This window comes from Blennius ocellaris (genome assembly GCF_963422515.1).
Source record: "Blennius ocellaris genome assembly, chromosome: 18".
Lineage (NCBI taxonomy): Eukaryota > Metazoa > Chordata > Actinopteri > Blenniiformes > Blenniidae > Blennius > Blennius ocellaris.
The window spans coordinates 9,581,880-9,603,108 of NC_137667.1; the positions used below are offsets into that span (position 1 = coordinate 9,581,880).

The 21,229-nt window shown below is 42.3% G+C and overlaps 2 protein-coding genes across 2 annotated transcripts in view; one reads left to right on the forward strand and one right to left on the reverse strand.

The window, feature by feature from the left end:
* Positions 1-2,871: 2,871 nt before the first annotated feature.
* Positions 2,872-5,512, reverse strand: mrpl19 (mitochondrial ribosomal protein L19). The gene is made up of 6 exons (XM_080514337.1): positions 5,416-5,512; positions 5,129-5,249; positions 4,929-5,047; positions 4,022-4,156; positions 3,484-3,665; positions 2,872-3,376 (listed from the first exon to the last, which is right to left on the reverse strand). The coding sequence occupies exons 1-6, from the start codon at positions 5,492-5,494 to the stop codon at positions 3,155-3,157; spliced, it is 858 nt and encodes a 285-aa protein (XP_080370463.1). The 5' UTR covers positions 5,495-5,512; the 3' UTR covers positions 2,872-3,154.
* A 1,920-nt stretch (positions 5,513-7,432) lies between these two features.
* The window catches only part of eva1aa (eva-1 homolog A, regulator of programmed cell death a), a gene marked incomplete at its 5' end in the record, with an annotated part of 69,014 nt that continues 55,217 nt past the window's right edge, over positions 7,433-21,229 (forward strand). The window contains one exon of the mRNA XM_080514184.1: positions 7,433-7,541. Within this exon, the coding sequence (XP_080370310.1) occupies positions 7,433-7,541 (109 nt within the window). The remainder of the gene's footprint in view (positions 7,542-21,229) is intronic.

Sequence of the window (21,229 nt, forward strand, 5' to 3'; positions counted from 1 at the left end):
CTATGGCATTAGGTGCCCACAAATATAATTAAACTTGTCAGCGGACTTTATTCAAACTACGTCTTCTCGGTTGAAGACTTTCACAGTTCTGACAGTTCTGAAGAAGCAGCCGGACGGCTTAAATTTCTGGAGCGTTAACTCATATTTGTAGTTCTGGCAAAGACCAAAACATTTCGCTGAACATGCAACATTTGATGGACACTTTCATCCCAACATTCATAGGATGCTTAGCTCCCAAGTGGAAATGAAGCGTTGACCCTGGCAGTGCGAGCAGACCCAATCCACACAGGGCCACATTATTAAAATGACTGTGCTATGTGTCTGTTCAACTTCAGCTATCAGCTGCTGGCAATGTAATGTTTCCTAACAGCTGTCGCACCGTCAGGTTGTCTGTGTGTGTGCGTAACAAAGGGAGAGTGATGGCAGCAGGAGCCCCTGTCAGGCCCATGGGAGAGTCAGACTGGAGCAGACGCTTGTGTCGTTTCGCTGGAAACATATGGTGAAACTCAAGTGTGTAATTTACCTAGGACTACGGGTGGCCCCGAGCAGCTCGCGCGCGCGCACACACACACACACACACACACACACACACACACACACACACACACACACACACACACACACACACACACACACACACACACACACACACACACACACACACACACACACACACACACACACACACACACACACACACACACACACACACACACACACACACAGTGACAGGGTGTAATTTACCTGGGGCCTATGGGTGGCCCAGTATCCCGTTGCACTTGTCATACACACAGACAACTCAAACACAGTTCACACTCCCTGACAGAGCCAGAGAGAGTGAAACTAATTTCCACAGACCTGCAGACAGGAGAGTAAGAAATCACACCGTGACAGAGATGTTAAGAGATGAGAGCGCACTCAAAGGGAGGGAGCAAAATGGCCTTTACTGTATTGGCCCCGCGGAGGACATCGCCCCAAAAATCTCGACCTGTGGGAGTTGCTGCTCACCCTGTATCACATCCTCTCCAATTCATCAACCTGGCTCCTTTTCAAAGCCGGCGCGATCCCCCCCTCAGAGAGAGTAAGAGATGAAGGTCATGGGAGCACCAGCGAAAGGGAGGAAGACAGATTAGAAGAGTATGTCCCTCCCTACATTCCTGCACTGACCTTCATAGTACCGTGGCACTGTAGCTATCATCAGGCCTCCATGCTTTATAGTCGGATGTTACCAAGGGGTGGGATTACGCCCTCCTCAAACCTGAACGCCCCACCCTGATTCCACAGCAGCCGTATCTGGTTTCTTGCGAGGTGTGACAGACAGGTCATCCAAACGTTTACAGTTGGCACTGTTCAAGGTGTCTGTGGCAGAGGCTGATCTGATAGCCTGCGTGAGAGAGAGAGAGAGAGAGAGAGAGAGAGAGAGAGAGAGAGAGAGAGAGAGAGAGAGAGAGAGAGAGAGAGAGAGAGAGAGAGAGAGAGAGAGAGAGAGAGAGAGAGAGAGAGAGAGAGAGAGAGAGAGAGAGAGAGAGAGAGAGAGAGAGAGAGAGAGAGAGAGAGAGAGAGAGAGAGTGTCGTGTTTGATCTGCTTTCCCAGCCAAAGAGCTCAAACTTCTCCTCTCCAGGTGCAGAAAAGTCAACCTGAGGGCACGGGAGGCACATACAGTTCACATCACAAACCTGACGCTCTTCACACACACTGGCAGGAAGTCTCCCCGAAGTACTGACTCAGGCTGAGTAACTTTGTGGTTTAGACTCGTTTACCAGTCCAGTGGTGTTGCCGTGGAGTGCCACCAAAGACTTGGTAGTGCGCTCCAGGATAAACATCTTTGTTCCCACCCCGACTTGAGGACATTAATCAGTGGCAACCAGAAATACTGAGAGTGAGAAGTGAGAAGGTGAGAGGGCCACCTGCTTCAGTGGGCTGCTTAATGACAATCTGCGGCACAGACGCTGTACTGTATACACAGGCAGATCTCGTTAATTTCCTTCATTGCAGATCAAATGTTCCTCGGATGAAAACACCAAAAAGTTGGGGGGAAGCATGTTTGCTCAACAGGTGTAGATTTGGCAAGCAGATTTGGCAATTTAACCAAAATGATTAAAAAACTATTAACTCCACCCAGGATCCTGTGAATCACTGTGTATTGTCGGTAAGATCCTTTTTTCTACCATCCTCTAACCCTAAAAGTAACACCAATAATCACTCTTTTTATTCCTCCGTATCTCCACGCAGGGACTCTGTGTGGTCCGTAATGAGCTCAGCAAACATCTGCTACTCCTGTATTAGAGACCATTTTCTCCGCGTCTCATCCTGTAATATGGAGAAATTAGAGTGCAGGGACTCATTCTGCTTGTTTATATGCACACACACACACACTCACACACTCGCAGGGCGCAGACATAACATAAGGAGTCCAAGTGTTTTTATACTACCTCGACTGACGCTCTAACATACCATCTTAGCACCACAATTTTCCATCCACAACAGTAAAACACTACCGGGTGTCTTTGGTGTATGCCGGTTTTGTTTTCAAAGTGCACAGAACTGCAGCCTCCACCAGCGCACAGGATTACTGGAAATCTTAAGCAGCACCTTAATACTTTTTTGTTTTTTCTTTTTGGTTCCTTAAATAAGAATCTCAGAAAACTCAGTCAACCTGCTTCTTAGGAACAAGCATCCCATCATTTGTTTAAATAGTACATGGTTTGTTTATTTTAGCCTGGCAGGAGTTCCCCTCAAAACACCGTTATAGTTATATAACTGCTGTAGGATGTCACATATAGAGAAATAGTGCCACCTAGCGTTCAATAACTACATAACTCGTAGCAAAAAAATAAAACAATGAAAGGCATTTACAATCCTTTGAACGTTTGAGAGTTTTTTATTATAGAACCCATAATATCTGTGGACTGTACAACATCTCATGCCAGTGACACTGGATAAACTCATACTGTACAGTCGACTGCTATACAAAAAACGTGAATACCTCAAAGATAAACACCAGTTTCCTTATTGGCTCCTTGTTAAATGCGTCAGTGTGGCAGCAGTAAAACATCTGGAGGACCTGATTGAAGTACGTCCAATCGTTCCACCTCTGTGCCAACTTCATTTTCCAGTCCCTGGAATAGCAACAGCAATCTTCCTCGAGGGATCTCACTTGCTCATCTCACGCTGGACTTCGGAGAGGATCTGCTCCTCCAGTTTGGAGGTGTCGTACTCCTTCAGCATGTCGTACTCCCTCCAGGGCTCCGCCCACTTCTGGGCGTGCTCCATCTTGCTCGGTAACAGGCTGAGGTCAAAGCGAATTCCTTGGATGTCGAACTTTGGCCGCTCCCAGCGTTTGGACCACGGTCTGGGACGCATCTTTACTTTCAGCTGATGGAAAGACCAGAAAAAAAAAAAAAAAGTTTACTTGATGAAGAAATTTGCTTTCTCAAGGTCACATTTGTTTCGGCTGTTTTTGCGCCTCGACGGCCTCTCACCTTGTTGACGGGCACTTCTTCAGTGGTTGAGAATGGCACAGGCTTCATTTCTGGGTCAATGGTGCTGTACTCCGGCAGAGCATCTCTCAGGTACATCAGATTGCCATCCAACCGCTTCTCCAACTTCAGCACTTCAATGGTCTGCAAACGAGGGTTGTACAGCTCGTAGCAGATCTCCACACCTGCGGACGCAAGAAGAAAAGAAGGGATTAAAGCTTCATATTTACATGATGGCAAACAGCTTCCTGTTTAGGTCCTGAGAGAATATTGTGGTTGGATTATTGGTTTTATAGGATATGATATAAATAAAAAACAAGGAGAGGAATCCGAACTGACCACTTCATCATTTCAGTGAGAGTAAACAGAGTGAACATTTTCTGGTTTTTGGCAGCAAACATCATTTTCTGGTTGTCAGCAGCAAGCATCATTAGTATTGCTTATTATTTTCTCTCTATAAAGCTTTGTCACATGTCGTTTTTTGCACAACACTTCATGAAACTAAGAGATCAGTAAACACTTGTTGGAAATCAGGCCTTACCTTGGTTATTAATAATGTTCCTCAAAACAAATGTGGCCCCCAGCCCATTTCCGCCTCTCTGGATACAAATGCCAACAAAGCGGTTGACTTTCCCACTGGCATTGGGGTCGACCATGGTCACCGCTAGAATGCTCCCTAAAAGCAAGCACGATAAATACAAAAATGTTTCAATATATGTCAGTAGTAGTTAAAACAGCCACTATTGTAAATCCAAGCATGTTTGAACAAAACTGTAACAATGCCAATATGCTGAATTTGTATAACAACTATATAACATTACTATTCAGATGTTCGCTTGTGCTGGTGATCCCTTACGAATACACCTAAAAGCTCTTTCACTCGTACATACTTTTAAAAAGTCACTCAAAACATATACGATGAATACAACAAAAGAACCATGTATCACAGTGGTTGGCAGGGTTTTAGCTGATTTACAGCATATAAACTTATTTCACGAAATAAGAATCAAAGTCCTTCCTGTATCCTGTTTTTTCACGTTTCCAAAAAAATAGATGATCATCAAATAGGGTGAGGACTGAACCAAACTGCAGTCAATCAGCTGTACATTAAATCTAGAGCAGAGAGTCTAATGAGATATGGATATATGCATGGCGTAATGACAACTGCATTTATGTGCGGACTTTCTCCTGGCTTTTGGTCTCATTTAGCACAAGTAGTAAATATCTGTCACAACTATACAAAGCCCAGAAAACAACTAATGACTTGTAAAGAGGATGTGTGTGTGGTTGTTTGTCCTGATGGACTGGCAACCTGTCCAGGTTGAACCCTGATGTTCAGCTGGGATTTCCTCCAGGGACCCCGAACACGATAAAGCGGTATAGAAGACAGATGTGTGGATAGTCCAGATGAGCCTTTTTCCATTGTAATCGCGTCACCTCACACTTACCAACGTAGAATTCAGGGATATCAATCACTTTCCTCCGGCGGATCATTTCTTTCCTCTCGAGAGAAAACTTAAAGGGGTTTGTTCTCTGCCTGGGTGGGATGAACTCTGGGCTCAGAAACCTGAAAGAAGCCAGAACAGTGTAAATAGAATATTTTACACATTGAGTCTGCGGATGTGAGTAATGTCATCAAATGTCATACTTTCTCTGCGATACCATAGCCTGTGATTTATCTATGATGACAGGTTTGGACGGAGGGATGAACTTGGGTGGGTCGCCTTGACTCCCGGGAGCACGACGGCACACAGATGAAGACAAAAACCCTTCAAATTGGAGAACAAATAAGAAAAATCAGTGATTTTGTTGAAGCGAGGTGAAAAGTCGCTAGCTAACAGTTAGCCACGTTAGCTCCGTTTTGACGTTTGGTGGCTCGTTTACGCTTATCGGCCTCACGTGCAGAACACTGCAGAAAGACTTTGGTTCACTTACGTTCATTTTGGAGCTGCACGTTTCGTAAAAACCTCAGAGAAAGGATGCATTTATCGAGTCCTTTGGTGCAGGCAGCCATGTCTGACCTTCTGTTGTCACATGTGAACGTGTACGGAAACCGTGAAGGACCAAACGCATCGAAGCGCGTTTCACCACAAACTGCAGTTTGGGCAGAAATACGCACGGTGGCGACACTGCTCTTTTAAAGCCAGACCCCAGGGCACTCTCTTTGATAAAACTAGTAATAATACACTACAGCTTCTGTCAATGTGCATTCACAATGTTTAGATGTCCTGGGGCTTTATTGATTTTTTACAAAACGAAATACATTCAAATAGTTTGTCTCGAGGCTGAGCTACTTGAATCCCTCCAAGAAGTAAATTATGATGCCCCTTACTTTTAACGTTTGAATTACATTTCGAGTGGTGTTTGTATATGTATTTATATGATGATATATTTTAGTTTGTTTCAAAACTTAACTAACTAAACAAAACAAACGTTTCAGGAAGTTACTATTCAGTGTGGTTGAAAGGCAAGGCAAGGGACATGTAGGTCTATAGCACCATTCAGACACAAGGCAATTGACTGTTTCACAATAAAATAGAATAAATGCATTAAATCAAAGCAATTAGGAACAACATAAAAAGAAGAACAAATAATGTACATTTTCAGCAAGATGAAGGTAATCAAATGGGTAACATATCTTGTTTATTTGAAAGTTTGAGTATACAAGAGCATTTTAAGGCCTGATTTAAATGAAGTGAGCATTTCAGCTGTGATGAGACAGGTGAAGAGTGTAGGAAGTAAAAGCTGTTTCACTTTTTTTTCTCTCCTGACTCTGTAATCCTCCTCCTGAAAACCTCAGGAGTCTGGATGTTTTAGATTCTTCAAGTAAATCCAAGATGTATTTAAGCCAAAGACCAGTCAAACTTTATAGACTAGAAGAATCTGATTTATAGTGGATCAGTTGACACAGACAGCCAGTGCAGAGTTTGAAGCTCAGGTGTAATGTGCTCCACCCTCTGTGTTGGTAAAGGCTCTGGATGAGCTGCAGCTGTCTAACATATATTTTTACTGACACGTGTAAACACACCAATACAATAATCCAGCCTACTGAAAATAAATGCATGAACAAGTTAACTTTTCCTAAACTTCCTAGGTGGTCTTGAATGTAGCTTATATAGCAATATGGGAATTTAAGGTTGAGACAGTGTATAGTTCTCAGGTAATGGTGCATTTAAATATGGAGGCCATAATAACAGTCAGCTCTGCTCAGGGGAGATATCAGAGTCTGCTTACATACTTGAAAATAAATCACACAAACATTTAAAAAAAAAACTTTGGGGAGATGACTTTAACTGGTAATCCTTTTAGATGACTTATTGATGAGTAAAAAAATGCAACATCATGTTATAAAATAAACGTTTCCAAAAGGATGGAGGGGGGGATCACATCCATCATTTTGGTTTGAAAAGCAAATTCTGACCTTAATATTTTGGTTATTTGAAATGGAAAAGTTAACTTTAAAAAAGCAAAACACTGTTTATCTCATTAAAGTAGGGTTAGTTGAGTAAAGTGTAGAGCAACACGTGCTGTTCTGGATACCCAGATTGGACCCACTCTGTTTACAAAGGGAAGGGGGGGGGGGGTACATCAAAGATAAATTACTTTAACTTTACTTTGTTTCTTGAGCTTTATTTGGGAGTGTTTTGCTCTGGCAGGGAAGTCCGGGTCTTTGAGACCCTGCAGGGGAGCGTGGCTCCTGCAGGTGGGCTCAGGCTGCCACAGTCTGAACGCAACGCAGTTGGAAATGTGCTCCCTCTCCTCAGAGTTGCGCACAGACTCGATCCCGGGACGCACACGGCGGAGTCGGTGTGGTGGGAGGAGGATGAGGGGAGGATAGAAGACGCGATGGCCCCGCACATCTCCCGCAAAGCGACGCACAATCTGAAACCCCATGCTGCCGCTGAACTTTTCTGATGATTCGGGGAAAATCTCAAAGTTTGAGGCTTCAAGGATGTCCTTCTCGGATGGGACTCTCTCAGCCCTCAGTTTTGCGCTCCTGTTGGGAATAACGTGTCTGACCGTCCTCTGCGATCTCACCAAGGGCTCTTCAGATTTTACGGGTAAGAAATTCATGTTAAATTTTTTTTTTTTACTAATTTGGGTTTATTGATCACCGGACTTCAAAAATCACCAAAGGAGAGTGATAAACACTTGATTTGATGCGTATCCACACTCATGCGTCACTCCCGGGTTCAACTTCAGAGTTCCCAGTTTGCGCCCAACAACTCGGATAAAGTCTTTACGCGTGTGTTTCAGTGCTGAGACAGACTTCCCCAACAAGTGTGACTTAGGTGCTCGTGCCGTATGAACCTCTTTCAGGGCGCCCCGTGCCTCTGGCATGCTGCAGCACGCACACTCAAGATGTTTGCTTCATAAAACCACCAGGACACAACTTAAACATGCGGAAAAGACTCTTATTGCGCTTATCTTGTGACCTGTTCTGACACCGTTTGCGCAGAATGACCCGCATCAGCAACTTCAAACGTGCTCTCATTTACTCAAGCCATGGGGATTAGGGGCTGATTTATCAGTCCACTATAGGTCTGCTACACTCATCCTATTGGTGATGCAATTGAGATAAGCGGAATAATGTGGTTAATGTGTTACTCCGTGGGAACTGTTGTCTAGACCAAATGCTCCACTTCACGAGATCTACTCGTCAGAGAGGAAGACAAATGCCTATAAGAGCAGTTTTTATGGCTGCGCTGTGCCTCACATCCAGGCCACAGTCGGTATACAAGTGCTCTGGAACCTGCCTATTACCTGAGGTTCATGTGCAAGCCGGTGTGACCAAAGCTGTAGGCTTTCATCTCTGCTGCAAGAATGAAGCATATCACTAAATTGAGTTATTCTGCATTGAGCTGATGTCTGTGGAGCTCTGCTCAGCCCAAGGCAAGCCTTCTGGTTTTGTTTACAGTGCCATAAAACGGGAAAGGGGCTTTGTGTCGGTGTTAATTGGCCTCTAATGGGTCTAATGGTTAGAAACAGCAGAGGAACATGGAAGGGGAAGGCGCTAAAGAGCACATGTATGTAATGTGCCCCCTGTGTATGGTACTGTGGCCTTGTGCCCATGGTGCTGCCTAATGAGCGACTCCAGATCATGGTCTAGTGAAGGCTGTTAACAGGCTTTAATTTCAATAATTGCCATGCATGTGGGAGTCAGTGTTGTTGTCACAAGTAATATGGCTGAGTAGATCAAATTGTGGGTAATTAGGCAAGATGGGATGGATACAAGACCACCTGAATCCAGATTTCTGCACCTATAGGACCAGACTTCAGTCATGATGGAAATACTTCTTCTTTTTTTTTTTTTTCTTTTAATGGCTGGAGTTAATTTGATTAGATCTCAGTTTTGGTACACAGTTTGTGACTTCCAAGATGCATTTTATTGCTAGGTGCTCTGAGCAGCATGGTTTTGCAGAAATGCTGACTAAGCATCTCTGTGAATGAAACGAGAAAAGGGACAGCTTCAGAATACCTCACGGACAAAGAAATCCTTCAGTCCTCACATTCTTGACCAGCTGGGGTTTCCCTGGAGACTGCGCAGAGCTCTTTGATTGACAGGTGGTGCCAGAGTGTTGGGGTGACAGAAGCGGCGGGTTTAGATCCAGCATCTGTCAGACAGACTTTGTTGTCTTTTTACAATCAGATGTTTGGATCGCTGACGGTGAGCAATCTGCTCATACCGACAAGCCTCGGTCACTGACGTGAATTTATCCAGTGGAGCCAGCTGTCAACGTCCAGCTGAATGTTTATAGGCACGAATATGTAGGTTTTCTGCATTTGTTTGTCGTCTGAACAACTAGAAACAAGTTCTCATGTGTCATCTGCTGCTTTGAGCTCATTGTGGGAAAGCAAAAAGAAGTATTGGTGGGTAACCCAATTCGGCTTCTTCTATGACGTGATAAGTGACGCAGAGTGTCCTGCGCAACATTTAAGAGCCTCTAGGCTGGCAGCAGTGGAACTTCATCCAGTAAATGCTTGATCCCACGAGTCGCCAACACTCCTGTTGATGTTTTAGCAAATAACCATAAAACTTTCCTCCACACTCACTATAATGTAGCTTTTCCTCACAGAGTTTGTCCATCAGGAGCAAAGGTTTTACAAATCATGCTGGTCTTTAGTGATATTACTTCTATAATCTTGAGAATGGCTCCATAAGCATCACATGTTTACAGGCAGGTTATTTTTTGCCTCTCAATCTTCTACTGGGTGCCCTTATCATGCTGACGGATTATTTTGTCAACACTGAGTTGTGTGGCTAAATGCAAGTGACAAGCATCAAGCTGTTTGAAAAAAAAAAAAAAAAGGCAAGAACAATAACAGGAATCAAGCTTTTGCTGCACGTGGGCACGGAACGTTCCTCACTTTATCTAGAAGCATTTGTCAGTGTGTGTTTGTTTTGACCACGGAAAGCTTCAGAATTTCTACATTGTAAATCTAAATGTTGCGAGAAACACTGAAGCCTGTAAAGTCGCCAAAGGGTTACAGTGAAGCCACTTTCCTTCGCTCCGCGTCATAAAAACCCCGCAGGCAAAAAACCCTTTTTAACTCTTGTCAATGGGATGTGAGGCTGCCGAGGGGCCAAGGGGTCAACTGAGGTTAACCCATAGTCACCGTGAGTGCGTGGTTTGGGGGAGTCATCGTCCATCTTCCTCTTTGTTGTCCCTGTCGAATGTGATCGCGCCAATGAAGAAGATCGAACGAACACAACATTGCTTTTCAGTCATGAATATTAATTCAGTTTAAAAAAAAAAAAAAAAAGCTAAACATGATTGAATGAATAACTTAAAATATCACACAGTTTATTGCATTTTATCCCTTTTTGTAGTGATGTGAGTATTTGGAACCACTTTCATTCACGCTTTGGTTTGATTGAGGTCCATTAAACACTATCAATGTGTGAGAAAAAGAAAATTCCTTGATAAAATGATTAAATAATAAAAAAACAAACACATTTTCAGTCCTCTTGTCATGTTGACTCTAAAAAATACAACCATTAAATCCATCATACCATCATATGATGGTCTTTCAGTCAATTGATATGGTTTTATAGACGTGTTCTAGCTTCATGTTAATTTCTTTAACATCATAGAAGCGGTAAAATAGTCAAGATCTGGTACGTCTCAGTATCTTTAAATTTTTGGTATTGGAAAATGAAAGAACAAAATGTATATCTTTATCCATATCTGGATGAATGAATTTTGGTGAATGAATTTCCACTTTGATCTCCCTCTCGGATCAGCTGAGTGCGTCTCCAGCCAAGTGCGCTCAGTGCGGGGATCAGGCCAATCCGCCTCTTCTGTTACACTCTGAGCAGGTCCTGAATCGGGCTACCTCCAAGTAACCCTCACTTTGTCCACCCTCCCGCAAACATGCACACAAACCCGCCCTTCCACCTTTCAGTGAGCGCTACTCACAACCCCTTTAAGTCGTAATCCGCTTTCATATTTGAGTAGCTCTGGATATGGGTAGCACACTGAAACCCATGCTCTCCCCTTCGAGCCCTTTCACACACACACACACACACACACACACCCACACACACACACACACGCATCATCTCCCCTCCCATGTTTCCCCGCCATCTCTCCTCCCCGCCTCTCTGCAGCCTTTACTCCTCCCCAGGGCTTGCCTGATCACTGTTTCTGTGTCTGCTGTGTGTGCCAGGTGAGCTCTGTCTAAACAAATCCTGCCTCCCACTTGTTTTGTCTACTGCGGTGGAGGCAGGCGGCGAGGCGGACGGCGAGGGCCTGGCACAGGGCTCTTTTCTCTCAAGACTGAATGGAGAGGGGATGTTTCTCTTCAAAGAATGCTTTCAGGGAATGACACTGCCGAAGGAGTGAATGCAGCAGGGCGCTCACAATACTAAAGTTCAGGTTTAAACTTAAATCCTCCCGAGATTTCATCTGTCAAATCCACCCAAATCCTGTACAAAAGACAGGATATTTCTGGATTTATAGCATTTTATCAACTCTGAAGGGTGTTCAGAATCTGCTTATCAAATCCAAATCCTTACAAATCCTCTTAGTGTTTGTTTTTACAAAGTTTTAACTTCAAAATTAGTTCATAATGTACTATTGGAAATCATTACTGATGAACAAACTTTAGAATATAGCAATACTGTTTGATATTTGTTTCGGCGATGACTTGAATGTTTCATATAATTACCGAAAAAAAGAAAAGGAACAATGCATACTTTGTGTACATGTTATTCTGAAATGCTGCCTTAGCTGTTGCAGGTTTGAAAAGGTTTTATGGGTTTGTATTTATATACATGTTGCTGTAATTGAGACTGTTGCTTGTCCAGCTTAACCCCAGTATACTTGGCTCTCCAGATATTTACAGCTGACTGTGTAGCTATGCAGCTGTGTGTGTAGTGTGACATGTAACATTAATCGCTGAGCTATTGTGGTCTATTAAAGGGTGTGAATTTAATTTTTTTTTTTAAAGTGCCACTGCACAGGCACAGTAATGAACCAGAATAATGATAAAGTGTTTTGTTGATAGGGGGCTTTCAAACCTTTCATTGCCACTCTTGCACATTACATTAAAATATGATACCTTGCAACAGAAAAACACATAAATTACAAAGCCACTTATAGAGGCTCATATAAAGCAATCCACAAAATTTTTTTAACGCATATCCATGATTATAATGACTATATAGAAGCAGGATGTTTCTGGTGCAGACTGCTTGGGAATGTAATGTAGATGACGTGTGTGTGTGTGTGTGTGTGTGTGTGTGTGTGTGTGTGTGTGTGTGTGTGTGTGTGTGTGTGTGTGTGTGTGTGTGTGTGTGTGTGTGTGTGTGTGTGTGTGTGTGTGTGTGTGTGTGTGTGTGTGTGTGTGTGTGTGTGTGTGTGTGTGTGTGTGTGTGTGTGTGTGAATTTATGGCACAGCGTGAGGTGTATGTGTAATTTAAGGTGGAAGTCTGGCACAACATGATCGTGATGAAAGACATGACCTACTGTGTAAGGTCCTCCCCCGGGATACAAAGAGTACATAAACAAACACACACATGAGGCAGAACCTCATATCATGCCGGGGAACAACAAAGTGCTGCCGGCAATGATAGATGGGTGTTTACAGCAGGAAACAAATCTCCTCCTCTCATTCTATGTCTGGAAGGAGGATATTTAATTATTACAAACATCACGACAGTCAAATGTGGAGGGTTAAGTAAGTTGTTTTCTGTGAAATAAAAAGAAACTGACTTGTAAACATGTTTTTTTTTAGCTGATTTTCCAAACAAAACACAGATTACAGTATACAAAACTCTGACATGATAAATGAGAAGCTGCCTTCAAAGCAGATGTGGCTTTAAAAGTTGAGGTTTGTGGCTTATGGGAGATATTAACATGCAATCAAAATGAATTTCGGCCGAGTTGCCAAATTATGCGTTGGAGGAGATTAAATTCCTGGCTGAGGCCTAATAAGTGACTTGGCTGCTGTGTGGACATTTTCACACTAAATTAAATGTGGTTTGTCAGTAATGTCTGGCACCACATAAAAAAATGAAAAAAGAAAAGTATACTCAAGTTATTTTGTAGTATATATATATATCTTCTGCCTTGAAGTTTTCAGTTTGTGTAGCAATGAAAGCAAGATACATCTGACATTTACCTGTAAATATCCATCTTCCACACAATGTTTTTTCCAACTTAACATCATTGGGGACTGGAGTCGATCCCAGCTTCACCCGATGCCTCACCCCAAAATAACTTGAATTATATATTTATATATATATATTATATATATTATATTCTTGCTGCGAGCAACATTTGGAGGCAACTGGGAAATTGATGTAATGGCCATTAGTGTAGAGAAGTGTCGACGCCAGAGTGTCTTCTGTACCGCCATATCCTGTTCAGGATAGGAACCTTCTATACCTGATTTATCAAAGCCAAATCAAGCTAGAGCCGATCCAAGCTGACAATGGGTAGGTCAGGAACTGGTATCCAGACCCCTGCCCCTGTCCTGCCTGTGGTAAAAGGGACGGGTACACCTTGGAAAGATCGTCGGTCTATTACTGTATGCTCAGCGAGGAAATGCAACCATTTCATAGAGACCCATGCATGAAAATGTTCACTGCTCCCATGGAGGCCCCACCTTGTATTTAGTCCCATCAAGACCACATGCACTCTAATAATACAAGTAATGATGCCTGCAAAATATCTTAATGGGTTTATGCAAAGCTGACAATGCAAAATGGTAATTACCAATTGTGTAACTTGTTTTGTAGTGGTCTAAAACCGGTGTTAACGTGCCTTTTGCATCATAGAAGTCTACTGTACTCAAATGGACTGTTATCAGTGTGCTAAGTGAGGTCTTGTGTTGGCTGCAGTCAAAAATAAACTATAATTTTGAAAGAGAGTGGGTATCACTTCTTCAGAAAGTGTCTGTCTTGTGCCTGACTTTGCATTTTAAAAATACTGATGTTGGCAAAGAGTGAGATCTAACCATCTCGCAAGATGGGCTAGTTTCTTAATCAATGCTTATTATCATCAGAAAACCGTTCAACCACTCAGCCCGTAATATGATAATCATTATTTTGCATAGATATATTCAATGTATGAAGTACGCCCAAATGGTCCAATCACATGTTGCGCTGGGATGGTTGTATAGTAATAACTGTTATTGTGGACTGAAACAGTCGTCTAATTCCTAAACCATTTACCTGCAAAGATGTATACATGCGCATTGCCGGTGTGTGTTTGCACTTGCCCTCTCTTGCATAAGCAGAAGTTAAAAGCCTCAAAGAAAACACAGAGAAGCGCATGTAGAAGATTCTTGAGTGGCACTCTGGCGGCACCGCATGCATCTGCCTTTAAAATACCTGCTTGACAGCTCTGCTTTGTCTTTTCACGCAAAAATTAAGTCATTAATCAAGGATCCAGCTGCTTTTATAATATCTTGAGCACCTTTCTATGAAGAAGTTCACTTTGCGAGCAGAAAGCGGCAGATCAGATAAGTGTGACGCTTGGTGCTACATGGGCAGAGGGCAGTACCTGAGCTGTAAATAAAGCACAATTAGTGATGAGAAGGAGACCGATGGGTGTTTGCAGTGGTAGTTATCTCTACGTGTCCACCCCTACTCATGCAGCGCCTGTTCAATTAGGCCATAAACAAGTCCCACAGCACGCATGCAACAACCGGCACCCACACCTTTTTTTTTTTTTTTCTGCCGCTGCCTCTTGGAGAATGTCAACCATGCTTTGATGCCCCTCCTTCTCCCCTCTTTTCTGTCTCTCCCTCTGTGTTTCCTGAGAGCTGATTTATGTTTGGTTTAGGAGTAGACATGTCTGCCTTGATCTGGCTTTTTTTTTTTTTTCTCCATCCCTTGATCCCCCCCCCTCCACATTTACCTTATGCTTTCTTTGGTATGGGTTTGAAAAAAAGTTATGAACACCATTAGTTTTCATGGTTTGATTGAACCCCCTTGAGGCAAAAGAGAGAGACGGGGAAACAGAGAGAGATGGAGAGGTAGAGAGGTGGGGCACCAAAGGGCCAGTCTGAACAAGGAGGCATTGTGTCGCCCCCCAACTGTGTCGGACTGACAGTCTGCATTATAGCACGCTACAGCAGCCCGCTCCCCAAAGCACTGCTAATCTGTTGCTTACTGGCCCCTCTGGCTAGCTCAGGTAAAGGGGGAGGGAGCGAGAGAGGAGACAGATTTCCTCATATTTTAGTCTTTAGTACCACGCAAACCTGGATTACATGTGTTTCTTTTTTAAATCATATTGTAATTACAATGTAAGAACATGTATATATATATATATATATTTAAAAAAATAAGTCTAATGAACTGAATGAATAAGTAATGCAAGACGTTGTCATTTGGTCCATTTTGCACCAGATTTACTCTGAACAGTCAAGGAAATGAGTCGCTGAAGAGAAATACCCAAGTTAAGTTGTGAATTTTGTGATTGGGACATGAAAATACAGGTAATTCAACTTCCACTTTAGCAAGAATAACACTGGGGAAAGCAGCGTACAGCATACCGCTGGAAAAATCACTAGTCTCTCTCTCTCTCTCTCTGAACCAGTGTGACGCCCAGGAAGGACAATGAAGTGGGTTTTTTCTTTTCCCCATTCATGTTTGTTGCATCCATACGGTGTATTTTGAAATATGTTCCCAAAGTCAGCCAGTTGTTGGGATGTGGTTACTCATTCATTTTACAGCTTTATCCAGGAGGCAGGAGACTTGAGCCAATCATGCCTATGAGTAATTTTTGATTCTCTGAACAACATCAAACTCAATTTCTTGAGTTTTTATTGTGTTATTTACTTGTACAGCACTCTGGCTCCCTGTAGTTGTTTTAAAGTGCTTTGTCATTAAAGATGGATTGTATTATGTTTGAACTGGCAGGCGGGGTTGCTAACCACTACACCACCATGGTAGACCTAACAAAAGACTATATTTTGTTTCTCTCCCATGTTGATGAGTGCAAAATGTGCAGTGACAACACACATCAAATTAAGTCATATTTTCTTATTCTGTAAAATTACAAAAATTGTGAGCAACAGCAATAATGGTTGGGTGCAGAAGGTGTTGCACAGCAATTTATGTACAAGTAACATCTAAACACATTTTACAAAGCAAAAACTTAAACCCAGCAAGACCTCTGTTACTTGTTGGCTACAAAAAAAACCAAACTGTCCCTCAAACTCTGAGTGACAACAGCAAGGCAAGCTTTGATGCTCAGCCTGGTCGTTCCTGCAGATCAGTTTGAGTTTGTTGTGAATGGGAGGGGATCTCCTTGCTAAGTCCCATTGGACATGCTGCAGATGCCTTTTCACTCTCTCAGCTCCTCAGGAGTTGTTCAATTGCTTGTTTTCACAGGACAGACCCCCAGATAAGCTTGTTAATTCCCCACCAAAAGCTCAGTCTTGCCGTTCCCACCCACTCCAATTATTTTTCTCAAGAAATAACTTTTTTTTTTCCCCTCCCCTTTCGCAGCCCATGCCTGGACAATTATGAAGGTATGCTGTCTTGCTAATGCATTAAAACCGATTAATTCTGAAGCGGCTCTGTGCAGTTTTGACAAAAGAAAGGGTGACAGAAACTGAAAGTGACACGTGGGGACTGCTGAATCACAATGATTATTGCAACGATGCAATTAAAGTTATGAAATCAGTTTTCAGGAGACTTATTCTTTGTTGACGCAATGCTTCAATTCCTCTTATACATGGTGCCAGAGTTGTGAGGAACATACATTTGTGTGACGGGTGTATGGGTTGTGTCCATGTAAAACCTTCCTTCTTACGGGGTAACTCGCATACTAAGCAAATGTGACGCTGTTTATAAAGAAAAATAATCAATACTTTCATGTTGTATTGCCAAGAAGCATTGTTTCATCGTTGAAATAATCTATTAATTACATTTACTTTAGTTTTTGTTAATCATTTATAAAGCAGTGGTACCTTTTAATCTACTTTTTGTGCATTTTTCTTTTTTTTTCCTATGAAAGTATAAACTTTAATCAACAATGGGCAAACAGAAGCAGGCTGAATATCTATGTAAAAATGTTTTAGTTTTTCCCCCAAATCCAACAAATAATTCGATAACTTCGATATATTACTGCTTTATTATCCAGAAAGCAGCACTTCCTGTCCATCCACCAGGTGGCGCTCTCTCTGTGACTGTATATTGGTCGGTTGAATTCCTCAGGGCAGGACTGTGGTCACACATGTAAAGTTTTAGGCCCATTACTGCATGTAGGGCCGAGTTACACATCTCTTCCTGTTTCATGGCAAATCATCAAATTTTCAGCTGCATTTGCTGTACATATGCCTTAATTCCATTTAATGTCAAAATACAGAGAAAGAAAAAACATTCTGCACTTCTCCTCTCCTCAAGGAATGCACAATATATTCATTTAGAGACATTAAGTTGGTCATTAGTGTTTCTTTTTTTATTTCAAGTGTATCAAAATGTTTTCAAATAACTTTTATAAACTTCCTGAAACTTTGAAAGACCAGAACAAGCAAAGGTTTAATTTTAAGTGTGGCTATCCGGGGTAAAAAACGTATTCCGCATTGGTGTTCGAAAATTATTTGAGTACTCGAAAACAATCGAGTGATTCCTTCCCCCGATCATTGCCCACAACATAGTCAAATTTGTTTTAAAATCAATTTAAAGTAGCTTCTTTACTCCAGAAGTTGTATTCACTCCCCGAGCCTTGTCTTTGCTTTCCATATGTATGTTGGATAAAGTGTTTCATTTACATTCATTTGGTTTTGGTATTTTGGTTGAGTTTAGTTTGCTGCTTGTGAAAAGCCAGACTTTTTGCTTGAAAACTAAAGCTACCTTTGCCGTGTCTAACTGCATAAGCAATTGTTACAAATAGTCATAAGTGTCTCTGTCTTAGCAACCCACCACTAGAGTAAATGACTGACAGAGTCCTCCACCACCATGACCTCTCTTTCTAAAGCTCAATTCTCTCCGCCTCGGGCTACAACTGCCCTATCAAGCAATTACTTAAATCCTATCCTCTGTGTTGAGGAGGTCCGCTGAAGGATACATCTGTCGCTCACTCCATGACAATAAAGCACACACACTGATGCATCTATGTGGTGTCTGCGGGCTTGTGGTTTGTGATGGCCAGTCTGGCTGTCATCCAAGCCTCCCGGGTCATAAAAGTGACCATTAAAATGACAGATCTGTTCCCTCTCCCGTCTCTCCATTACCCCGTCCTTTTTTGTCCCGGGCTTTTGCTGTGTGTCTGTGGGTGTCAGGACATGCACACAAGCGCCCAGAAGAGGGTGTTCCCAAAAACCTCTGCCCCCGCCCTCGCCTGCTCTTTTCACCCTTCAACCCGATGATAAGACACCCACAACACACATGCTGCAGAATTCAGAGTAAAATTATCTCTTTCCGCCGTGGCCTCTGACACGCACAGGTCAGGAGGAAAGGCACGTGCTAACAGGGGTCATGGGAGGGCTTGGGTGGGACCACCATTTAGGTTTTGGGGAGTCCCTGAAGGAGCCAATGTCAAACTGTAAGGATATCACAGAGCGGGCAGATGTTGTATAAACAGTCTCTCCCCCCCACACCCCCAGGATAGACCGCAGGCCCACAGGTGGAAGCTTCTCATTGTCTGCAGGAGTCAGCCGTGCCCTGAAATACCCAACCTGCAATTGTTGAAATAACTGAATCCCCTTTTGATTGTTAAAGTTTCACTTGCCGCTTCTTTTAAGCCACAGTTTTGTGTGGATTTGTTGCCTTGACTGTGTTTGGTTGTCACGGTGTGAGAGGTGTTGTTTCCGCAGATTAAACTCCTCATTCCTCTGAATCCTCCAGGTTTCTTTTCTGGCTGTTTCTTTATAAAAACAGGTCAAATGAACACCATGCTCTTTTTATTTGTTTATATTCGAGTATGATTAATTTTTCCAGTAGAGTTTAAATAGTATCTAGCTGCTTTCTTTTACATTTTCCATTATGTTTTGTAAAATCTTATTTATGCATTTGTTTTATCAAAATATAAGTGACAATTTTGCAATTGACACTCAGCAAGATGGTAAAAATAACATTCATTTCCTTGACACTCAGACCTTTTCAATGGGGTGATGCAAAACAAACATAACACAATGTAAGTTCATAATAAATGGTATTGATGCTTTCAAACTGAAAGCCCTTTAACCCTTTAACCATCACACCTATCAAGCTCATATGCTTGCTTGATACTACTGTATGTATGAAAAGTGTATATTTATGTATGGAAAATTAAAATTTTTATATCTATATTTACTGTTTGGTATTGAGACGAACTGGTGTGAGTTTAGAGTCAATTCCTTGAGGGTCATGGCCAATGACTAAAGGGTGTTGGCTCAGCTTGACTTAGATTTAAAAGGCTTTTATTTTATGTGTTTTGTCTTGTCTGACGGTGAAGTAGCCTTTTTTTTTTTTTATATTGAGACCAATAGTCCATTAAACACTAAACCCATTATAAGCCTGGGAGCCTTTGGATTCATACGTCATGTCGCAAACGGATAAATGAGCTGTGTTCACGAAAAGGTGCAGTGCGGTGAGGGGGGTTGCTGTAGAGGTGTGTGCGTGCGTGTGTGTCTGTGTGTGAGAAAGAAAAGCTTGTAGGGTAGAGTCAAGGACCGGGCAATTTGGATGTTTGTGTTTGTGTCTGTGCTTTTAATGACTTCAGCTGCTCAGGCTCTGGTTTGTCCATCTGTCTGTGGGAAGGAGGAATGAATTGTTCGTATCGCTGTTATTTAAATTCATACACTGATTGCCCGGTTATGAATGACAAGCACACCATCAAGTGAGACAAGTTGAGATCTTAAAAAGGGATTTATGCACATTGGTCCGTGCACTTGTACTGATGAATGTATTGAATATATTGTGGTGTAGTGGTTAGCAGACTCACTTCAACTCTTCAGTTCAAATCCAGATATAGGCTTCATTTTCTGCATGGAGGTGACGCATGGAGGAGCCTTCATTCATATTCTGCTGGGATTGTCTCCAGCGCCCCACGACACTGACTTGGATAAAGACCAATGAATAGGCTCATGTAATCTCACAGTTTCTTTCAATCCCCACATTGATGCATCGAAATGGCAAACTCCAAATGGCTTAATAAACACACACACACACAAGAAACTCCATAGATTAATGCCACACTGTGTTATCTATAAGGCTGTGCTTATAACGAGTGCAACCATATGCTTCTGTCACACTTTCATCACTTCCATGGGCTTTTGCTTGATCCCATTCATAGCAAAGTGTCAAACATGCAAACATTAATCTGTGTGCCTTCCAATGTGAAGTGAAACGGCTACATCAGTGGTTGGAGTTAAACCCCGGGGACCAAACTCCTCATGTGAGTAAGACCCCACAGCTCGTACACGCCACTCTTTCATTGTGTGGGCACACAGTACTATACTGCTCAAAAAAAAAGAAACAGCCTTCACCTGAGTCATTGCAATAAAAAGAAATCGAATGCCTCCCTTGCCTCAAACACAAAAGTAGTTTTGGCTTTGGTTACTTCCCACCATTGTGTTTGGCAGAGGAAGAGACACCGTAGTCTAATCAGTGATCAAACAAGGTTTTCATTGGAAACTCGACGAATTCTGATTTATGACACATAATCCACATCAAATAGGTTAAATTAAAACACAGCGCCTCAAATAGTTTTTGTTGTTGTTTTTTTGAGGAAATTAAGAAAAAAAAAGTATATTCAAAGCATTTTATTTCACATTATAAGAACCAGTCTTCACCTCTTGGACTTAACAAATTTTGAACAAAGTAGCTACATGTTTCTTCAGTTTGATGTACAAAACTTTAGTTCCACTCAGAACCTGCAGCACATGTAGGAAGAGCTTAAAAATGTTCTGAGAGACTCACGTTGGATTTAGCCGTTCAGGATCTCTCTGCACTTTTTCTGCCCCTCGGTGTGATTACGGTAGGCAGAAAGTAGGGTAATCCAAAACGTGACTATAATGACAAGACTATTGTAAACGGTGGAATTTAGTGCATTTTAGGAATGCATTTTTCAGACCCAAATCTGAGTGGATTACCGGTTTCGACTGTACTTGGCATGTTTACTACAGAGGCTGCGTCTCACTTTCCTTTGACATCATGCCTATTGTCTCGCAGTCCTTTGTGGCGTTCATGTGAGCTCCTGCTTGCTCAGCTTAGATTTATTTTAAGATCTCATTTCACGTCTGCATACCCCATCCAACCTGTCTCAATCACCAACGACGACATTCAGGCCTGAAAAGATGATTGTAA

What these genes read in the sequence shown, in the direction of transcription:
- mrpl19 (XM_080514337.1), bottom strand. Translation starts at nt 5,494, where the DNA reads ATGGCTGCCTGCACCAAAGGACTCGATAAATGCATCCTTTCTCTGAGG. An exon ending in CGTGCAGCTCCAAAATGAAC is followed by an intron (nt 5,250 to 5,415) that starts GTAAGTGAACCA and finishes TCCAATTTGAAG; the next exon opens with GGTTTTTGTCTTCATCTGTG. An exon ending in TATCCCTGAATTCTACGTTG is followed by an intron (nt 4,157 to 4,928) that starts GTAAGTGTGAGG and finishes GCTTGCTTTTAG; the next exon opens with GGAGCATTCTAGCGGTGACC.